Raw genomic sequence first — 22,795 nt, forward strand, 5'->3', positions numbered from 1 at the left:
CTGTGTGTACAGATTTGTACTTAAGATAATTGCATTTTGTTTTCTTTACTTTAATGATTGTTAGAATTATAAGAAATTTTTGTTTTTTGTTTTTTTGATTTGTTGGAACAGTGTAATTTACATTTTATCTGCCATTTCTTACAGGACTATCGTATTGGATTGGGTATCACGTCTATTGAGATGAATGTAGGAAACATTAAGGACTCAGATCGTCGAAGCTTTGATCTCACCACACCTTATCGCATATTTAGGTATTGCATGCACACAGAAATGAAATCTGCTCTCACACCTTTCCCATGTTTGTGTGACTATCACACCTCTTATTGCAGTAATTAAGCAGTTGGGTTTATATTTACTCAAAACTGTTTATGTGAGATCAACTGTGAGATATACTAATTAGAAAGTTTAGAGACGACGATCCTTCCTCATTATCAGCATCTGAGTTGCTCTTGAGTTGAGTTGCTGGGTTACAAGGTCATATTGTTTTAGTGAGAACTCTCCCACAGTCCCTCAATCCTCAGCTGGTCGTCTTTCAAGAATGTGAAAAGTCTTTTGTGTGACTGTGTGTGCGCGTGTTTTTGTGCGAAGAAGTGCAGGGGATATGTTTGTGCATGAGCGCATGTGTTGTGTGGTGTGTGGTCTTTTGGCTGACAGTTCACAGCCTGCGCCTGTAGTGCAGGGTCTCAGCATGACAGGATGGGGAAATGTGTGTTTCTGTGGACTAGTGTACTGGCTCTGAGTCTCTTGACTGTAAACATATGTGAAAGAGTCTCATTTTCATTCAGACCTGGTAATAATAAGAAAGGTTGAAGATTTAGAAATGTTTTAAAATAAATGGAGGAGTTTTTTCTCTCTCATTATGTCTACATCAGCAATGTAAATGAAAGAAATTAGTAATAAGAAAAGACAATGATTCAGATCTGGACAGAAATGTAATTCTTTGCCAGTGCTCAGATTTTCCATTACATTTCTAAAACCCAAATAAATGGCAGTCATCAGTATTTTTGTTGATTTAACTCAGATTTATTTAGTTGTATACTAATACAGCTGATACTGATTTATTCTGAAATTCATGATTCAACTTTTTATTTAAATTGTTAAGCTAATGTTATGATTTGTATTTTAAAGTACCGTATTTAGTGTTTTTACTGTATTTAAAGTACTGTGTCTGTGGTTTTGTGCTTTTGTTCCCATGTAACATCCAGAAATATTTAAGGGCAGGAAATAATTACTCAATTTATTTCTGTAAAGTATATTTATATGTATTACTAATTTAAGGGAAGATAAACTGAGCATGCAGCAGACAGGGTGAAAAGAGGAAGCTTGTCTGCCTCTGTGAGTTTATGTGGTTTCCAGGTCTTGAGTATATTTAGCGTAACAGCAGCGATCTAAGCGTCATTTCTCACCTTCATGTCAGCGTTAACACTCGTCCATATGCTTGCCTCTCTCCGCAGCTTCATCGCAGAGTCAGAGCAGATGAGAGAGCAGTGGGTGAATGCTATGCGAGACGCGATAGGTGAGGCATTGTCTAACAGCGAGGTGGCTGAGCGGATCTGGGCGGAGTCTAGCAACAGTCTGTGCGCCGACTGTGAAGCACCGAAGCCGGAGTGGGCCGCCATCAATTTGTGTGTGGTGGTGTGCAAACAATGCGCAGGTTTGTGTGTTCTGATTTTGTTTTTGTGCGGTGCCTTGGGCTGTCAGTGTGAATACTTTGTGTTTAGCAGCATTTTGACTTTTTGTTGCTGGTCGCTGAGTATCAGAATTATCATGTGGCTTCCAGCACAAGAGGCATTGTGACTTTGTTTTGTCGTGGCCATCAGTTGTCATAGATGTGATATTTCAGGAGGTTCTTTAGGAAAACACTCCAGTTTAGGACAAATGTTCAGTTGTTCTCAGGGACTATTTAGATGTTAGTGGTCAGAGCTCACTTCTGTTTTTCACTGATACCATTTCCTAAAAAATACTTTTTTGGGTCATTATTAAAGGGCATGGGTTTTTTTTATCATAGGAAATATTAATATTATAATTTAAAGAATCATGATATAAATGTCAGGCTATGTCACGCACTTCTACTACCCACCTTTAAACTCTTGGCCGAATTACGTGTGCTTCCGATAATCATGTGTGAGGCAGCCATACTTTAGGACTTGTAGCTTCTCTGCTTTCACCTCTGTTTTTGTTGCACCTCTATTTTTTAGTATGCAGACACTTAATAGATTTTTCTAGTAAATAAAGTATTTTTCTACTAAGGTGAAATAAGCCTGGACACACATTGATATCAGTGTGTGGTTGGTTGGTTGTGCTGTAAAACCACAGGGCAGTAATTGTACAGTGCTGTGAAAATGTATTTGACCCTTTGCTAAAACACAATGCTCTTTTTAGGTGACGCTACCTGGCCCTGTGAGAAAGTAATTACCTCCTAAACCTAATGACTAGTTGTAGCCTGCATGTTCTCTTTGGTCAGCAGTGATTTTTGTCTTGAAATATAAAAAAATATCAATCATTTCACTGCACTTGTTGTTTGTTTGTTTGTTTGTTTGTTTGTTTTTGTCTGTTTGTAAAGAGTTATTTGGTTGTCCATACAGAGCTTATAATATGGTCAAGATTGAACGTGGCTTTAATATGTGTATGTGTGTTATTCCAGGGGAGCACAGAGGACTAGGACCTAGCATTTCAAAAGTTCGAAGTCTGAAGATGGATAAGAAAGTTTGGACAGAAGAGCTTATTCAGGTACAAATAGAAATTCTCTCTCTAATTAATTGTTGAGACGTTTTTGATATAAAAATTAGAACAGACTCCAAAGACATGGATTTATGTCCAGTTTCTTTAAATATTTAAAGTCTTAAGATTAATTAACTAGTATGTTCAAATATAATGTTTCTGTAATTAATCATTTTGGAGCTGAGACGGCTTAGTTTTAGTTTCATCTTTGTGGAAGTTTCCGAGGCAGTAGTTACCGGTGGTTTTGTGTGGTTTCATTATATTGTTTTATAAACCTGCAGGTCAGAAGTGTCAGTAATCTGATCTAGTAAGTGCTACAGAAGAATAATAGAGAAAAATAGAATAAGTGTGTGTTTCTTCCTATCCTAGTGTGGAAGTACTTCTCTTCATTTTTTATTTATTTATTTATTTTCCTGTTCACCCTGCCCTTGTCGCAGTTATTCCTGGTGATAGGCAACGAGCGGGCTAACAGTTTTTGGGCAGCTAATGTCCCACCAAGTGAAGCTCTGTCGCCTTCGAGCTGCAGCGAAGAGAGAAGACGCTTCATCAGCAACAAATATCGCCAGGGCAAATACAGGAGGTACCACGCTCTCTATGGAAACCAGAGGGAGCTCAATCACGTAAGTCAAAGTCACAGTTTGCTTGTGATACCGTTGTGTTTAATTCTGAATCTGCGCACTGCATTGCCAGAAATTTCTGCTAGTGAGCAGCTGCAAAGTGTAAAGTGATGAGTGACAAGCAAATAGCTGAGTGTGCGGATGGGGCCTTAAAATGTGTCCACATTGGAAGCGACGTGCCAACCGGAAACCAGAGAAAGTGAATGACTTTCCGTAATCTTTCCATGAGGGAAATAACCGCTTGCTATGAGTAGTGGGCGGGGCCCTAAATAAACTTTTCCTGTTTCCATGTGATTGAAAGTACCAGACTGAAGAATACTGTTGATTAACATATGACCCGATAATAAAGTCACTGGAGGGTTACCTGGGCAACTGGAGCCTTGAATGTCACAAACAGCCGGCTCTCGGCTTCAGGATCAGTTTTCCCATTATCCTGTTGGTAGATGAACCTTCATACTAGTCTGAGATGCTGCCCTGGTGCATTATTGCCTTCATTAGGTCATCTGTGTACTTAGCATCATTCGGTGTCCATAAGCCCAGACGAGTCATCCTGTCCCTGCTTAAAAAAAATCCCCCCCACAGCATGATGCTGCCACCACCACACTTCCTGGCTAGGATAGTATTGAATAGTGTCTCGTTTCCTTCAGACCTGACTGCTGTTATCATGCTAGAGAATCTGGTTTCTCACAGTATCAGGATCCTTGAGGTTGTGTTTTTTTTCTGAATCCCATGCAGGTTTTTGTATGCCTTTCATTGAGGAAGAACTACTGTACTGACAGGAGAAACTTCCAGAAAGGCAGCTATCTCCACACAGGATCTTCTTTTTGGTCACCCCTCCTTCCAAGCCCTTGGTTCCCTGATTGCTTAGCTTGGCAGGCAGCCAGCATTACAAAATGATCCCATTTGTTCCTAATGTCTTCTGTTTAAAAAATATGGGGGGTTAGTGGGAATCTTCAGTGCAGCAGGAATGTTTTTGTTGTCTTCGTCAGATTGGTGCCTCAGCACTCTACATGCAGTTTATTTGGACTGGTACTGTGAAGAAAAAATGCATTTCTTGTTATATTATACTTGATTGGTGAGTGGAAAAAAATATATTAACAGTTTTGGCATATGCAAAAGCATGCACAAATGCCTTCTAGGTTTGTCAAATATGAGGCCTGGGGGACAGAGTTGGCCAAGTAAATACTCAAATCCAGCCCACTAAACAGCTTTAATAGTATGAAGGTATACATCGATTTTGAATTTTTAACTGTAGTTGTAAAACAAGTTTTTCAACTTATCCTGCTGATTGATTCCTTCATACGGAATCAAAGTAATTAACTAACATAATTAAACGACAAGGAAGTTTCTGTATTTTCACTATAAGGACATTTTCATTAATGCAAACTTCATATTTTATAAGTATAGTCTGGGCAATACAGATTTATCATATAGTTTTACTTTGATCTTTACCCCTTAAGATTAAAGTGGGCTGCCTTTGTCCCACTGTGTATAATGAGTTTGACATCCTTGGTTTGCACCTCGAAGTTGATGATTCTGTTCAGAGTTCTTGTTTTGAGCAGTAACTTAAAATAAGATGCAGAATTTCCTTTGAAGCCAATAGAAAGAGCATAAAAATAAGCACGTTCCTTTGTGTAAATACATGGTTAAGATCCTGTGACTGTGGCGAAAGTGTTATTTAACACTTAGATACTTACAGTAAAGCAGCCAGTATGCTTCTGCTTCTGCAGCTGGTTGATCCAGTCTTACAACATTTCACACTTTTCTTGTTTTTAAGGCATTTGTGGGACTTTGTTTGATCACACTCCAGCTGCAATGGAGTGCAAGTCGGGTTTATAGACTAAAAAACTGATTAAACTTGTGAAACACTGTCACGGCGAGTGAGATGAGCCGTGTGGAAGTAATAAAGGAGGATCCAAATGCAGGCACTTGTGAAGGTGGTTTATTAAACACAAAAAAATGGACAAATGGCAAACAGAGGAAGGACTAAACTATACTGGGAACAAACTAACTACTGGACACGAACCTGAACAAGAATGAGAGCGAGCAGAGGCAGACGCCGGTTGACAGCAGGGAAAACATACGAGTGCGACATGGTGGATACACAGACAGACCAGCGACTACAATGACAGAAGACGCGACTAAAATACACTCAGAGAAACACAGGGAGATTACACACAGGTGGGAGTAATTGGGAGACAAATTACTGAGGTAAATGAGGTAAACTGAACACACTTACATGAGACGCAGACCTTCACAATAAAAACAGGAACAGGACAATAAAACAGGAACAAGAAATCACTACACAAAGACGCAGACTAAACAGAAACATAGAGATAATAATAATAATATAATTATAATAATATATATAATAATAATAACCAACATATCACAAAGGTAACAAAACGATCATTCAAGAATAAACCAAAACATAATAAACTCAGAATGCTGGGTCAAACCGACCCAGAACCGTGACAAACACGATCTACCACTTGAAGTACTTTTGCAAACCTCAATTTTAGAGTTGAAGAATTAAAGACTGATTAATGCAGGTTCAGGACTAAACCCTGTGAAATCCCTGCTTCATTTTTTCAAACTTGCAACTCTGCAAGGTCCCAGAACCGACTCTTAGCAACGACTCTTTTAAATGTGACAACCGCAGTGTCTTTCTGTACTTGTGGTGGGCGAAGCTTTGCTTGAACATGACACATTATTTGGTTAGTATTGTTTAGAATCGGGAAATGTGAGTGGCCATGGAATGGCCATAGCTTTTATACTGGGCTCCATCATGTGTGGTTAATGACTGAGTGTTTCAGACCCAGCTCAGTCACTTCTTAGGAGCTTAACCCAGTTACCGCTAACAATGTGTACAGGTCACAGATAAACTTGGTGTGTAAATGAGTCACATTTAGCACCTGACTGTGAGCTATGTGTTTTTCCCCCTCAAGCCGTTAAGCTTTTACATTTGTGTGAGTGAGTGAGTGAGTGTGAGTCACTGTGTTTGGGATGTGCAGAATGAGATAAAGGAAGTTGTTTAGTTTGTAGTTTTAAAAGCAGCTGCTTGTCCTCCTCCCTGATGGCTCCATTTTCTGCTCTTTTCTTATCTCTCTCTTGGGTCTTTGGGACCTATAGAGGACGTGATCTGTTGGACTTTCCTACAGCTTTTATTCCCCCCCACAAACCCACACACATACCACCCCACCCCCATTTCAGAGGTGATTACTTAAATGGCTGCTCCACTTGTTTGTTAGTTTTTTTTCCTGTTCATGAGAAAAATACAGATGAGCATTGCATCTGCTTCTGCTTCTGCTTGGGTGTGCCTTTCAGAAATTGTACACTCTGCACATGTGTCAGCTGGTGACAAAAAAGTGGGTGACAAAAAAGGCGATATAAGTGTGAAAGAGTGTGAAAGGAAGACAAAAACATGCTTGTACACTCTGTGAGTGCAGCAGCACTCTTAGCTAATTCAGGGTCATTTATCTACTCCTGTCTTTTTAACCCCACTTCTCTTGCTCGCTTTCTTCTTTGTTTTTACTTTTTTCCTTAATGTGACATCATTACTTACTGATTTAACTGGAATGTGCTGTAACTCCACCCCTCCCTCTGTTTTCCTCCTCCTCCTTCTCCTCCTGTCCTACACATTGTTTGGCTCTGACCGCTGAAGAAATTTGATCACTTCACTCCTTGCTCTTTTTTCTTATTTGCAAGTCGTTTATATTTTTTATAATTTTCTTTTTGATTTGAGCTCCAGACTTTTACATTTGCAACTTTTCCGGGCTGTCTTTGTCGACTGACATTCAAATAGCGGACTGACTGAAGGGAACTGAGAACTTCCAGGTTGGGCTATGTATAAGAGGGGAGCTGTAGGACAGGGTAGTGAAAATATGCCTTGTTTTTGCAGCTCTCTGAGTCCTTTTAGGCTAGCTGTGTTAAGAAAAAGAGCACAACCTTGCATTTCAGTGGTGGTTTGTTTATAGCGATGTGTGGAAGTGGATTTTAGATCTCTGACAGTATGTGTGTGCAGTCATGTGCTTGAATGTGTCTGTGGGAAACATTTTTGTGTTGACACTATGGGGACTGCAGCACTGCAGCTCTGTGTTAGTGAGACATTAGAGCTATTGTGTGTCTGTGTGTGTATGTTTTTTTTTTTTTTCTCTGGAGTGAGCTGCAACACATTGAAATGCACATGAATTTGCCTGCGTGGGCATGGTTGTGTGCCTTTTCTGTATTTGGTCTGTACTGCTTTCTTTTTGTGTGCTTGTATGTTTCCATCTGTAAATCATGATCGTCGTCTCCTGTTTTGTCTCTTTTGGTTCCCCCTCTGTTGTTACTGTGGCTTCCTAATTTTTCTCAATTGCAGCAAGTAATGAACTTACACTGGGTTTCTTATTCCCTGGAAAAACCATACTCTGCATTTCCTTCTTACAGAAACAAAACAAAACCGATGCAGTTGTAGGCACAACTGCATCTGTTTTTAGAAGACATCTATTGAATGTTAGTCACCTGCGTGTTAAGAATAAAGTAACAGTCATCCATGAGTCGTTCTTCCTCTGTGGCGTTGCCATCTTCCTGTTAAACAGTTTGAAGCTTTTTATGGCCTTTAGGTTGACATTAAAGGCTTTGTAGGCTCGTGGTTTCCTTGAAAGGGAAGAAGTGACACAGCATAGATGACGTTTCATAATGAAGTGCACAGTGTGACGTAGAGTTGTTTAATGCAGACTGTTTGATAGTCTCTCTGTGTTTGTGCCGAGTTTGAGTTGGGGATAGTTGTTTTTCATAACTTTGTGGCTATTTTAGTGACATTTGAGAAAATAAAGCAATCGGTTATTGAAAAGTTGACGGCCACTCTCCTTTCCCAGGTGTCCTTGACTGTGTGCTGTTGGCTATCAGCATGTTGTTGGTATTTTATCATAGCAAACTAACAACTAAGGTACAGGATTAAAAATCTCTTTACGGCCTTGTTTTTATGCTTTTAAAGTTTTGTAATTGGATTCCATATAAGACAAGCTCTTCATCGCTTACTCTCTCCTTTTGTTTATTTTCTGCTTTTGCTCATTCTTCCTATTTAATTCTTCTGTTTTCCGACCATTCCCATCATGTCCTCATTCACACTTTAGGATTTCGGGTTATAAATCCTTTCGATTTCTACAGGGAGATTGGCTCAACATGTGATGTCCTTTCTTATTTATTTTGCAGTGCTTTTTTTCCTCCCTCCTTTTTTTGTCTGGAACTCTGTTTTTTCCTTCAAATCATTTTTTTTCCCTCTGCTCTCCTTTTTCTGTCTGGATTTTCACCTCCCTGACCATCTCCCTCTCTCTGTAAGGTATCCACGGTGAGGTAATGATGGAACATATGCGAATAGCTCTTTCTCATCTGGATTTAATATATGCACGTACATACACATCAGTAAGTGTGGGTATAGTTTGGGGTATTTTGTGCTAAAGTCTACACAGCAAAGCCTGCATGTGTTAGTATCGCTCTCTGTACATAGGTTGAGTTTCTAGCCAAAAACAATCTGTCTCTGATTAATGTGGCTGACTGAAATGCTTTCATCTTCTTTTCACAATATTTTTCTTTCTTCCTTTCCCTCCCTCATCTTCCTTTTCCTCCAGTTCAGCCCCATACAAATGCAGAGGCCAGATGGAGGCCTATGTTTTTTGTTGGCTTTTTTTTTTTTTTTTGACACGCCCAGATAAAAATCTCTCTGCCTCTGTCTCTCTTGGGAAATTCGGCAAGATTCTTGAATTCCCTTCTCTCTGTGTGCGTTATTACATTACTGCCTGTTTCATCGGCAGCAGATGTTGAAGGGTGAGGTTTCTTAACACTCAAACAGCCCATTTCCTCATTGTACTTCCTTCTGATAGGTTCAATTTTCCTGGACAGAAGAAAAGGCTGTTGTCATATTACTGTACACTGGCTCTTTGCACAGCGTAGGTGTCCACATGTATGTCCACATGGGATGAAGCCGAGCACAGATTTTTTCCTCTGTTCTCTTTGTGCATTGTTGTGTACGGACCGCACACGTACACATGCCAATATATCACCACAGAGCATAACACACTTATTTGTTGATGGCAGAGTATTGTCTGTGAACTGCTTTGTGCTTGTGGTCAAACAAGAGTTCGGATGACTGTGTTTGTTGGGCTGCAGTGGCATCTTCATTGCAGGCCGGTACAGCTAAACAGTGTGGTCATTTTGATGTTGTTGACCAAAAGTGGAAAAATTTGGTTGCCATCAGTGATAAAGAGCAGGTTACACCCATCTTTTTATTTGTTGTGTATAGTTTTATAACCTTTTCAAGTTGGCTTAAATCTTTTTAAAGATTTAAAGACCAAAAACTTCATCTACTTGGGCATGAAACCAGATCATGGATGGATTTTTAAGGAAAAATACAGCCTGTTTTACTGATTTTGGGCCTCACCCTGGACAAAAAAATTACTAGTGATATTTTAAGCAGCTCTTTAGAGCGCCCTGAATTTTGTTTGCCAAATCTTTCAGTGCTTGACCCGGTCTGCAGCTGCACTCCGACTCATTGGACTGAAACAAAGCCAGACTGCGTAATGTCTCAGGATCTGTGGCTTTGGGAATGGGAAGTGCTGTCACTCTGGCAAACAACCCCATTTATAATTCTTGATGTTTTAAATTCTCTCAACTCATCGGTGCTTTGGCAGTTTGTCTTTGTGTTTTTTGGGTGTGTGTGTATCTTTTGCAATTCTAATCTTTGCTAATTGCCTTGTTTGTTTGTGTGTGTGTGTGTGTGTGCGTGTGTGTGTAAGCTCAGTAGTGCTTAAATAGAGGCGGGGCTCTGTCTCTGTGTGTGTGTGTGCACTGGGGAATTTCTCAGTCAGACCCAAAAGAGCTTATTGCGTTTAACTGAAGACAGACATGCATGGGTTTGTATTCTCTCTTCTTCTTTCCTTGTACTCAGGGTTAGTTTGTTTGTTGTTTATAGTCTAAAGCAACTTATTTATATGAGTGAACAGCAGTTATATTCATCATCGTTCCAGCGAGTTAGCACAATGCTGATTACGTCTTTCTCAACTTGTGCTGCATTCCACCTGCCTGAGTTTTAAATTCCTGCGCTGGTTTACCAGTAATGGCACATCAGTCATCGCTGAGCTATTAATAAGGAAAGATGATGGCAACAGAAATATGAAACAAAAGCTTCTTTGCAAGCACGTTAAAAATGTTTGCGTGATCTCTGCCAGGAAAGTTCCCTACTGCAGGTAAAGACATCTGGACCTGTCACGATAGTTCTGTCCTTGGTGGTGTTGTCGGGGGTTAAGTGAGACGTGTTATATCAGGGTGCATGTAGATTTTAGGGTTGCCATAGCGGTACGTATGCCTACATTGCAAAGCAGGCAATTTTTTTTTTTCTAAAGATTTGTTTTTGGGCATATTTAGTCTTTATTTGACAGTACAGCAGTGAAGACAGACAGAAAAACCAGATGAGAGAGAGAGAAAGCGAGGACACACAGCACAGGGCCACAGGTCAGACTCAAACCCAGACCGCTGCACTTTAGCCATGTGGCATATAGTTACCTTCTCACCCACTGAGCTAAACAAGCTCCCGAAAGTCTGAGCCTTTCTGTGAGATTCAAGAATGCTCAGCTTACAAAAATATATATTGTAAAAAAATTAATTTTTTTGTTTTTAGATTTCCATTCAGATCAGGTTTTTGACACTAGTCCTTTGTGTCTCCAGCTTAACCTTTTGCTGCACAGCTTCCATTACATCCAAAGATGTAATAAAATTACTGAAGATTCCTTCAAGTTATATCAGTGACGAGGAAACAACTGCAAACAATTGTGCAGTCATGCACAAACAGTACAAAGTGATAAATACATAAGCTAGGACTTATAATCTAATCATTCCAAAATGGCTCGAGGACACCTGAGAATACTTTGTATATAGTTTAGCCAGAGTAATCTACAGTTGCGGTAAATCCCAAAATAAAATAAGTGGAGATTGCTCTTGACACTGCAATGTTTGTTATTCAATAAAAACACAGAGTAGGGCTGGGCGATATATTGAGTTTTTAAAAAATATCGATATATTTTCATACGAGATATAAGATGTGACAATATCCTTTATATCGATATAGTCTATGTTACGTTATAATTATACTTGTGGCGCCACAAGTTTGCCTCTTTCGTCCACTTCGTCTCTACGCCACGTTACTCGGCCTCGCCTCTCCTTCACTGAACACAACTCCCCCTCCTCCCCCATAGCTTCACCTGCAAGCAGCGACAAGATGGACACGGCAAATCTCCGTTAGCGAGTTGTGGGGCTGGACGGCGTCAACGTGTTAGCGAGCTAACCGCGCTAACGAGCTAACCATGCTAACGACATGCAGCCCACAGGGGCTGCACAGCCTAAAATCCTTTCATTTTCTCAAAAGTTGACAGCGCGCCTTATGTATGAATTCTGGTTGTGCTTACTGACCGCGAACCGATTTTAGGTGGTACACGGCGCTCAGCAATCTGTCAAAAAATGTTTTGGTACGACTTTGGTAAGCTACGGAGCTGCAGCGCTTGATGGATTGTCGGAGCATTACGGCTACCGTAGTCTGGAGCCTCGCGGAGTGATACGTACTGTGCTTCAACGTAATATTACCATATTGTGTGTGTATAAGGGCCATAAATGGCACCTGTTAAGAGACATGGTTACAAAGAGGATTTCAAACTCATAATTTATTTTAGAGTAATTTCTTCATGTAAATCTATGCTGTATGTAAATAAAAATGCCTGTGTGACATCTGGGACACAGTGTGACTAAGAACTCTCTTTTTGTTCTTAACTTATGGCTTTAAAAAAATATCGAGAGATATATCTTATATCGCCACCCAGCTAAAAAATATCGAGATATGAATTTTGGGTCATATCGCCCAGCCCTAACACAGAGTATACTTTAAAGGTTTTTAAATCTATCTGGAAGGAGAAGGAGTGGAGTGTTGACAGTAAAGCATGAGGGTTCTTGGGCAAAAGGCTGTGCAGGTTTTAAAGCCTGCATACGCTGACAGGCAAACGCAAGTTTGTTTGGCGTGCAGAAGTTCAATTCATTCTGAAAACTGAAAGATCTTCAAACAACATGATTCGAACCTTTTCAGCTGCAGCAGGATCACAGTCTTAAAATCCTTTATTAGTTTTTTTTATTAGTCTTGTATTGTAGATTTCTTTCTTAAAAAAACAAAAGCAACTCCTTTTTCTTTATTACCTAAATGCTTCTCAAGTCAACGCTCTCATCCTGTTCTCCATATTTCCTTGCTTCCTTGTCTTAATTTCATCTCACACCCTCATTTCCTTCCCTGCTTTGCTTTAATTGTTGTCCATGTTATTTTTTTCTTTTTTCTTTTTTACAGTTGTGTAACTCTCACTGTGTTAAGTCATAGTTAATGTTGATCCAACCTTTTTGGTCTCCTACTTTCTGAGCAATGCAGTTTTTTTTTATATGTCTATAACAAATAAATGATTTGTCTGCATTTGGAGGTAAAATGAATTTCAGTTCAATACTTGCACTATAAAGCTAGAAGTTGTTGCCAAGAAACGGTACACGGTTGTTTCCGTCTGTTATTTTTGTACATGAGCGTTTACTCGTGTGTCTCCTTGTCTGTTGCTCTCCCCTTTTCTCCAGGCTCTTTGTATAAATGCGCAGTGCAGCGATGTACTGGAGACGCTGAGCCTGATTTTCTGCGGTGCAGATGTGAATTGTTCAACTGGACTGGAAAGTCAACCCTCCCCCCTCTCCTTGGCCACCGCACACTCGCAACCCCTACAGGCCGAGTTATTGAACCATAATCTGAACACAGGTACAGTATGCGTGCGTCCTCAGGGTCCCAAGCACACATTTGTTTTTAATGGACTGAGTAGAGCTTTCATGAAAGAGTTTGTTGAAGTATTGATTTAAAAAAATAACATGTTTTTTCACAAAGCACTTGTCGAAACACAGCGTGCTTTATAGGCAGGCAGATTCTGGAAACGAGAACGGACTGGAGGGATACGTTAAAGGATCTTATACAGAGCAGTTGGCGTTGTAATTTTGATCTTCTCAGTTAGGTCATTAAAAAAATTGTGTTTTCCTGACATTAAAATTGTTTTTGCTTCAGTAATCAACAGGATCTTGAACCATGCTTTCAAATAATGAGTGGACTCTTAATATCAATTCTGCAATCCAAGAAGTTTGAATGCTTATTAAGCTCTGAGTGAGAGCAGAATGCAGCAATTTACTGAACCTGTAATCGGTTGAACAGTGTTTCCCCAGCCTTGCTTCACATAGGAGGTGCTCCTTATTGCCCGCTGTTGTGTCTTTCATTTTCTAAATGTGTGACATGTTTTTAGTGGGTCACAGGTCTGGATTGCAGGCAGGCTAGTTTAGAGGCATGTTGTTGGTGTGCATGCTGAATACAGTTTGTCTTGGTCCTGCTGTAGAACTGGCACGGCTCGTTTGTTTCCCTCTGTGTGACTGCTGAGTTTACTGAAACTTTGCTTGTGGATTTTCTTATTCCTGTTTAGTTTTCATTGTTTGAAAATGTTTAGCTTTTGTTTAAGAGCCCCCTGATTCTAGTTAACAGAACTTTTAAAAAGTCATTGACTCACAGTCTTGTAAACATCAAAAGTCTCAATAAACACTCCCATCAAAGCCTCATCAGGCAAGTTGTAATACTTTGTATCATTTGTTAGTTGACATTTTTTTCTAAAGTCTACTTTTTATTTTATAGTGAACTAAGATGTGGTTTAGGTTAGTTTTTAGTTAACTATAATAATCTTGGTATTAGCAATGAGGTAATTTAAAAATTGGTTGATATTTGGTGACGTCAGATGGTTTAAGGCACTGACATTTTAAGAGTGGCTGACTACAGTCATAGCAAAATATAGTTCAACTATGAAGTAAGAACTCAAAGCAGAGTCTTGAGAAACGAGGGAGGGGCCATTTCAACAGGGTTTAAAAGTTTAAGAGACCGTAAGAGTGTGTCGTAAACACTTCTTTACTTTCATACAATCAAATTCTTTACAATGTTTTTCTGTAGAGCTACCACGGTTAGAGGAGGTGGATGCTATGGACCCAGAACCTTACCCACTACCTCCTTCCGTGTCTCACAATGGCTTCCTATTCAAAACTGCATCCATGGCTCGGCCAGTCACAGAGCGCAAGGCCAAAGAGGGTAAGCACAAACACTCTACAACAGCAACACTTACCACAAGAAGAAAGAATAGTTAAAGTGATTGTCACTATTATGCTTGGCAAATATTTATTTGTCTATCAATATAGAGTTCAGTCGTCGCTGGTGCACGCTAAATGATGGCGTTTTCAGCTACTACGAAAGTGACAAGAACTCAAACCCAAATGGAGCTCTCAAGGCTTCAGAGATCGTGTGTTTGGCTGCCGACAACGATGACAAACATGGGTACGCAAACACCCACACACTGTTCGTCGTAAATGCACATTTACAGCAAAAATGCAATGACACCTTGTAATGTTAAGCGAGATGAATCGTATGTCTCCTTCTCTTTCTTAAATTTACCAGTGTCTGCTCTTCTAACCTCCTTTTTTTTTTTTCAACCCCCAGGTATAACCATACATTTGAAATTTATTCAGAGTCTGAGCGTCTCTACTTGTTTGGCACCGATGACTCAGAAGTCAAATCCCAGTGGGTCAAGTCTATCGCCAAGGTAACAATCAAATTCATATATTCAGCTTAACGGAGAGATTTGTGATTTTTCTTTATTTCTAGTCAAATAAGAAAGCTCTTATAAGTGGTGTTAGCAGATTAAGCTTGGTGTCAGTGATCAGGACAGTGCTCACTGTTGTTTATTTTATCAAAGCACAACTTTCTTTACGACTGACGTGATCGTGTGAAATGAAACAACAGTCATTTTATCTCAACGGCTGAAAGGGCAAAGTGTGTGCACTCAAATTTCATTAGTTATTGTGAGACCAGTCAGATGTGTCAGAGTTATGTACAAGGTCATGAACAACTTGTGACACAACCGGTTTTGTGGAGGATTGTCTCTTTCCACAGCTCTTGGGGAGAAGGCCGAGATAGTAACTGGACAGAATGTAACCAGAATCGAGGCTGAATTTGTTGCCGCCCACACTGTAGTATTCGTTTTTAAAAGCTTGAATTTAAATGAAATAAAATAAAATGTAACTCATAATAAAAAAGAAGGGCAAGGATGATTTTGTACAAACCCTGGTTTGAGACCAGGAGGAGGCACAGATCCCTTGGGGATTGCGTCAGGAAGATCCTTAGGCGTAAAAATCTGCCAGATCAAAATATGTGGAGCTCTTTCCCGTTGTTGAAAAGGGAGCAGCCTAAAGAAGCTTCAGTACAAACGCTGTACGTCCTCTTTGCTTGTAGGCCTTTATTCCAGTCTCTGCGGAACCTTTGCTGAGATTGAATTTTGAGAGGATTGGGAAGCTGATGTGCAAAGATGGCTTGAACCTACAAAGGTCCAAAGTTGGGTGGTTTGCTCTGGAGGGGTCTGTACTTCACGTTTACCTGGAGGGCAGTCAGGTGGAGGAGATCCACCTCCGCAAACTGAACGAACTATGTGAGTAAGACACGCAAACACATGCAAACATGGATTTAATCGCTGTGCGACAGTGATTAAATGTGATTAAAGTGATTAAACAGTTCTTACCCTGTATTTGTGTTTTACAGCAATTCAGCAAGACAATGAAGTCATGGTTCTGGTGGGGAAAGGCAGGTGAGAACGGATCATTTGCGCGCTGATTGACGAATTATTCTTACAGTTTGAAACCCCTTTAAAGACTAACCTATTTAGTTTTCATAGATATTCCTAATGGTGAAACAGTTTTCCCTCACATACTCATCTATTAATTCTTCTTTCTCTGCTTTATTTGTTTCTTCTTCTCTTTTTTTTAGAACTCTGTACATAGAAGGAAAGAGAAAGCTGGATTTTTCTTGCTGGTGTGCAGCTATCCAGGCAGCTGCAGGGAGTGGAGGAGACAGGCTGCACGAGCAGCAGCTCACAGAGACGGACATACCTGTGATCGTAGATAGCTGCATTAACTACATCACAGAGTGTGGTAAGAAACACACACACACACACACACATAAGAAACCATTTTTGTGAAGTAACTATGTACTTCATGCATCTTTAGTTTTGTTTATTGTGTTACATTTTGACAGTGCACTATAAAACATTCACACTAGTGATGGGTCGTTCGTGAACGAAATGGCTCTTAGAGCCGGGTCTTTGAAGTGAACGACGAGAGCCGGCTCCTTATTGGGAGCCGTGAGGTTTGTTTTTTTTTCTTTCTCTCACCCTCTCTCTCGCCCTTTTTTCCGCTAAACTCCGCACGCGTGGCCTGTACTTTGCGCTGGGCAGAGGGGGGAGGGGCGTTAGTTACACTCGCAGTAGCACAGGAACAGAGCCAGAGAGAAAGAGAGCGAGGGACAACAACGTCACATTAGAAAGGTATAGTAATCATCCACTATTTTCAGTTGCAGATGATAAAGGATTCAGAAATCATGCAGGCCCATATGACAGAGAATGTGCATCTTCTTTTTGTTTTAATATTTTCATTTATATTTAATTGTGTTGTGGTTTGCAGTGTTTTGTGTTGTTTCACGTTAAATTTGTTTAAAAGGAAAAAGCTGAAAATTTAAATAGTTAAAAGTTTAAAATGTAAATAGTTGTTCTTTGTATTATATGATTTATTTATTACATTTTATGTGGAGTGAATAAATAAAGTATATTTATGGTGGCCCTTAGAGACAAAGCATGTACAAACTCCAAAACACGTAAAAACTAAGAAGCACGTACAAAAGACAACAGAAGTGCTCCAGGATGCTAGGGTGCAGTGTTGAGCTTTTATTACCTAGTGGCTACACAAGCCAGGAAGTATCAACAACCGGATTTGGTGTGTGGTAGTAACAGTTAAATGAACTTTTTTTTTTTTTTTAAATTATTTGAATAAATATGAGTGCTTGTCTATAAATACACAAACAATACACACATGCTTTCAATTGTGTAATTTAAGTGATCTGGGTAGCTCTGTTTTGGAAGTTCAGTTAACGCTAGAAATGTGTTTTGGAGTTTGTACGTGCTTTGTCTCTGGGGGCCATATATAAACATATATAAATAAAACCACTTTTTTTACATTAGTAATTCCTTTTCTGCATAATTTTATATTATTGTTAATGATTAAATAATTAAAGCAACAAAACAACCTGAAGAGCCGGTTCGGAGCCAAAAGAGCCGGCTCTTTTTAGTGAGCCGAGCCGAAAGAGCCGGATCTCTAAAAAGAGCCGGAAATCCCATCGCTAATTCACACATATATGCAACATTACCTCATAACAAACCAAACAGAAGTTATACCTCATATCATGGTAAGCATTGATAATATAACATTTGCATAACATAAAATTTAGTTAACCATCATAGTTCAGCACACAAACAAAAATCAAGGCTCCTGGTTCAGCATGAACTGTAACCTTTTCTATCTTTCTCTGAACTCATGTGGCTACAATAGTTGGACCTTAAGTTTACTGTGTTAAATTCCACTCGATCTATCCACGGAAGAACCATCTTTATCCTCATCTTTTATATAGCTGTAGAGCTTAAACATTGGTTTCCCCAGACTGGCAGAGTTGCTTGTGCTGCATCTCTTGCAGTAGTTCACAGCTTGAAAAGCTTGACATGTACAACAGTTCAAAGTGGACAAAGATAAAATAGAGGAAATAACATGACTCTTATTTACTCGAGTGGACATGGGCCTAACTTGCTCTCAGTGTGGTGTGTGAGGTCCATTGTTTTAATTATCTGCACTCATTGTAGAGAAGTGCAGCTGCATCACACTTCTCTCTTTGTGGGTTGACACCGTTTGACATATTGGCCTTCTGGCCTCACCGCTAGCTGCTCTGCTCATGAGATTTTTTTTTCTTTCTTTTTTCCCCTCGTTGTTGTTTTCGCTTTGCCTTCAGATGTCAGTCAGCTCAATGTTTCCAAGCCCTCAGAGGCCAATCGTTGCAGTGTTGAGGCGAAACACTTGATGCATTAAATGCTCTGAATGTTGGAAGATGCAATATAATGATTAAGTTTGAGGAACTTTTGTTTTCTTTTGTCAGTGGTAAAAGAGCTGTTTCTTCCTGTTTAAGTCTGTGTTTCTGTAACATTGTACCATGTGTGTTTTTGTGTGTGCTTGTTAATGTTCCATCTCTAGGTATGGTGTCAGAGGGAATTTATCGCAAGAGCGGTGTGAACTCTCGTGTGGCAGCTCTGTGCGAGAGGTTTCGTCACGATGCTCGCAGCCTTTGCCTAAGGGAAGGAGAGCATCAGGTGGACGACGTCTCTAACACACTCAAACGGTTTTTCAGGGAGTTGAAAGAGGGAGTGTTCACAACACAGGACTCCCCCTCCTGGCTCAACACTGCAAGTAAGAGTCATACGATTTTGTTTCTTCATGATTCCTATGTTTCTTATTCTTTTACGAGCTTTGAGTATCCTGTAAACATGTATAGATCAGACACCTGTGGCTCTCCTTAAAAGGGGCAAATTTATTTTTCTGATGTTTTGATATCATGATACTGCATCTGCTGAGAGACACACTGACAGGCCAGTTTGGAGCCATGCTGTTCTAAAACCTGAGCTGGTTTAGTATTGCCATGCCAAAACAAGCAAGGCCTTCCTGGATTAAGAAGTCATCTGTATGGCAGATGAGCTGTAATGGTCCCTTTACAGACATGCATTTTGTGGCATTTAGCATGTGAATACATTACAAAATTATTAGCCGAAAATCAATGTCACTGTGCTTTTTTTTAAACAGGGCAGCAAATTTCAACATAGCAATTCTATTTTCAAATTTCTGTTTGCACACAATAACAGAATTATTTTGGAGAAAAACAGTAACTAACAGGCTCATGTTATGACCCTGAGCCTTATGAGCCTTAGTACAAACCATTGCTGTGAATTAATGTGCTTTAACTTAAACTTTGTACCCTTGTAGACTGTTTGAGCAATCACTTGAGAAAGCGTCATGGCAAAAACACAAGAAAGCAGTTTAGACTTGTGAAAAAGAGTTATGGCTGCTCATAAAGCAGAGATGGATATACATCGTTATCACAGTGTTTCCAAGTGTCAAGAACTGGAGTGAGAACTATTATTAGGAAAGTGACACACAGCACACAACAAGCCTGACAGAGGTAGGAAGTGAAAGATTTCAAAGATTCATTAAAGAAAACCTGTGAGAGATGTGTCCAAAGACCACAGAACAACTGTCAAGACACTCATGAATAACTTAGTCGACTTGGATTTCCTACTCTCAAAGAAGACTGTCACTAGAATCCTGCGCAGGAACCGTGAGGTTGCAGACGAAGAAAAAGTCCACTTCTGCAGAAGACAGACTAAAGTATGCTAAGGACAACCTGAAGAAACATTATGCATATGGGAGTGTGTCCTTTTGTCAGATGAGATGAGACGAAACAAAGGCTCTTTAGCCACAGGGACTTATGTTTGGAGAAAGAATGGAGAGGCGTCAACCCATAGAACACCGTCCCCACAGTGAAGCATGGTGGTGGGACTATTATGCTATGGGGATGCTTCATAACGTCTGGAAGTGGGCATCTTGTCAAAATGGAAGGAAGAGTGAAGGATATGTGAAGATTTTGAAATAAAACCTCAAACAGTTGGCAGCAAACCTGGATCTCAGTCATCACTTTGTCTTCCAACACAACAGTGACTCAAAACATACATCGCACCTGATGAACAACTACCAGCCTGTGTAAAGCTTTAGAGAGTCTCGCTCGGGAGACGAGTGTGGGTCTTGTTGACAACTACAGCAAATGACAGCAGGCTGTTTTCCAGTAAAAAGGATTTGCAAATAACTATTAATAACCTTGACCCTGGTAGTTTTTGTTTTTTGTGAAACAATTTAGTTTCTGTGTGCAATGTAAAAAAAAAAAAAAAAAAATCTAAACATTCAAAACAAAACTAGGATGTTTGGGAAAGCTGTGTTTAAAAATCTCTTGCTATGTTTAACAGAAACCTTTTAATTTTTTTTGTGTAAGTTTTAAACTTTCATGAGGAGGGTCCTCATCTGTCCTCATCTGTAGCTTTTAGTCCCTCTGCACTTTAATTTATTTTACAAGAAAGGACCACAACCCTTTTGTATTTTATCTTGGATTTGGGTGTTTAGTGTTGATGTTGGGCGTCATTGTTTATGGATTTTTCAACAATCTCTGAATCTCGAAATAAGTGCAGTACATAACTGTCTCTTACTATTTGTAGTCTTACAGCGAAAAAAGCTTTTAGCACAACTTTTCCAGTCTTTTTGCCCCAGTCACATAAGCTTTTGACAATGTACTGGTTTCAAATTGAAAATGAGCATATAATGCTAGTGTTGCAGGGATTTAATGATATGTTTGTCATTGTAATTCTAGTGTTTTTAACACTGAAGCTAAATTGAGCATACAGTGCAAAGAGAATGAGTTTAAAGATATGCTGCAGCTGTGTGTCTGGTACCATCATCTTGTTATTGTTTTGAACCAAAGACCTACACACTGCTGGCCATTTTTAATATATACATGCCAGTTTAAACAAAAATGCTCTTTGTTTTAGAAGTCTACAGTCCTTTTTCATCAGGCCTCTCTTCAGCCTTTCTCCCTGTTTTGATCTTTTGTGCTCTCGTCCTGTACTTTTTTTTTTTTTACACTCCCAGCTCTTTCTTTGATCCTGGCCGTCTGTACTATAAATATCCTCTGTGTTCATAATTTTATTTAATAATTTTACTTTTCTCCTCATCTTCTCTCTTCCTCAGCCATTCAGGATGAAAGTACTAAAATCTCCCAGTACAAGCACTTATTGAACAACCTGCCTCATGTCAACAAGGCAACACTACAAGCCCTTATCAAGCATCTCTACTGGTGAGAACTGATACACAGTGACTGATACCATCTTATCACCTCTCCCTGAGTATGTATTTGTGCACAGACTTGTGTGGGGGTTTTTACCGCTTGTGTTTCAGCGTGCAGCACTTTTCGGATGAAAACCAGATGAACAACCATAATCTGGCCATCGTGTTCGGTCCCACACTGTTCCAGACTGACGGGAAGGATTATGCTGCTGGCCGCGCCATTGAAGACCTCATTGAGCACTACAAACTCATCTTTGAGGTCAGTGCTCACTGATAACAAAGGTGGTAATGCTTCTATGCCAACACATCAGGGATTTAAAAACACTTTTCAGAGTGTAGAAGTCTAAGTGTTTGTCTTATCTTTTTATCTTAAAGATCAAGCTTCACTGTGATTTTAAATGTTGACACATTTTTATTTGTGGTTGAATTACTCTGCTTATGCTCTCTTGCAGGTGGATGAGGAGCAGCTGAACAAGCAGATAAAAGTGATCAAAGTTATCCTTGATATGCGGAATTTGCAAAATGTGAGCAACATACAATACAAACTTTAAACAAAGAATGGTTCAGTGACCTGACATATTTCAGAGGCAAGATTTAGGAAAATCATTGAAAATATTACAATATAAACTCAGAACTAAAACTAAGAATATTTCTTCTATATTTTTAGTTTAGTTTAGTTTTTCAAATTTTGTCACTTAGAATTTTTTTCAGAAGTCCAGCTTTGGTAAAAGTGTGAATTTTTTCCCATGCAGTTTCAGTTTTTAGCTTAGTTTTAGTTAATTATAATAAACTTTGTGGATTTCTTCGGGCCAAAGATTAAACAGTCATTTCCACAGCCATCATCAGAACATATCAGCAAATGAAGGAAATTCTTCTGGATCAGTTTTCTATCCCGCTGGAATACATCATATTTCCAAAAGCCATCACACACACACTAACTTGATTGACATCCCAATCTTAATCTATAGGGTTTAATATGATGCTTCAACACTTCTAGGAAGGCTTTCCACAACATTCAGGAGAGTGTTTATGGGAATTTTTGACCAGAATCACATTTGTGAGGTCAGATGCTAATGTTGGATGTGAAGCAGTTTGTAATTCATCCTGAATGTGTTAAGGGTTCATTACTGAAACTAAGGCGCCGAACCCAAGTCTTAGAAGAACAACCACTCACTATAATCTCCCCTCCACCAAACTTTACACTTAATTTATTATGTTAATTTCTAGTTTATCACCTGCCTGTGTAATTAACCTTTATTATTATTCAGTTCATCTCAGTGAAATGTGTTGTGTGAAGTGTTTAGACTTGTTTGAACACTGCATTTGGTTATCTGTGTATACGCTTTTTTATCATCGCTGTTTTTCAGTCTGATCATTTGTTTGCTTGTGTGCCATAAGCGTCAGCCTCCTTCTGAACGAGGAGGTGACTTCATTTGTACTGTGTACCTGGAGGAAAAGGCCAGTGGAGAGAGACATGTGAAGGTGGGTTGGAATTCACCAAATAACACATTTATTTATTTAACAACCCAGTTCTTTCGTCTGGCACACATCAAATTCCACAGTAACGAACAGGCTGGTGT

At 39.6% G+C, this 22,795-nt stretch overlaps 1 protein-coding gene across 3 annotated transcripts in view; it reads left to right on the plus strand.

The window, feature by feature from the left end:
- The window catches only part of arap1 (ArfGAP with RhoGAP domain, ankyrin repeat and PH domain 1), a 67,250-nt gene that overhangs the window by 28,276 nt on the left and 16,179 nt on the right, over nt 1-22,795 (plus strand). For all 3 annotated transcript variants that reach the window (XM_006799940.3, XM_006799939.2, XM_035911600.2), the window contains 16 exons: nt 145-251; nt 1,455-1,654; nt 2,645-2,730; nt 3,159-3,341; nt 12,972-13,146; nt 14,365-14,499; nt 14,607-14,742; nt 14,905-15,007; nt 15,697-15,889; nt 16,000-16,045; nt 16,225-16,388; nt 18,528-18,740; nt 21,120-21,225; nt 21,327-21,474; nt 21,668-21,739; nt 22,614-22,697. In XM_006799940.3, coding sequence (XP_006800003.2) covers nt 145-251; nt 1,455-1,654; nt 2,645-2,730; nt 3,159-3,341; nt 12,972-13,146; nt 14,365-14,499; nt 14,607-14,742; nt 14,905-15,007; nt 15,697-15,889; nt 16,000-16,045; nt 16,225-16,388; nt 18,528-18,740; nt 21,120-21,225; nt 21,327-21,474; nt 21,668-21,739; nt 22,614-22,697 — 2,151 coding nt within the window. The remainder of the gene's footprint in view (nt 1-144; nt 252-1,454; nt 1,655-2,644; nt 2,731-3,158; nt 3,342-12,971; nt 13,147-14,364; nt 14,500-14,606; nt 14,743-14,904; nt 15,008-15,696; nt 15,890-15,999; nt 16,046-16,224; nt 16,389-18,527; nt 18,741-21,119; nt 21,226-21,326; nt 21,475-21,667; nt 21,740-22,613; nt 22,698-22,795) is intronic.

The sequence above is a fragment of the Neolamprologus brichardi genome, chromosome 14 (genome assembly GCF_056152115.1).
Source record: "Neolamprologus brichardi isolate AB-2024 chromosome 14, ASM5615211v1, whole genome shotgun sequence".
NCBI classification, from domain to species: Eukaryota; Metazoa; Chordata; class Actinopteri; order Cichliformes; family Cichlidae; genus Neolamprologus; species Neolamprologus brichardi.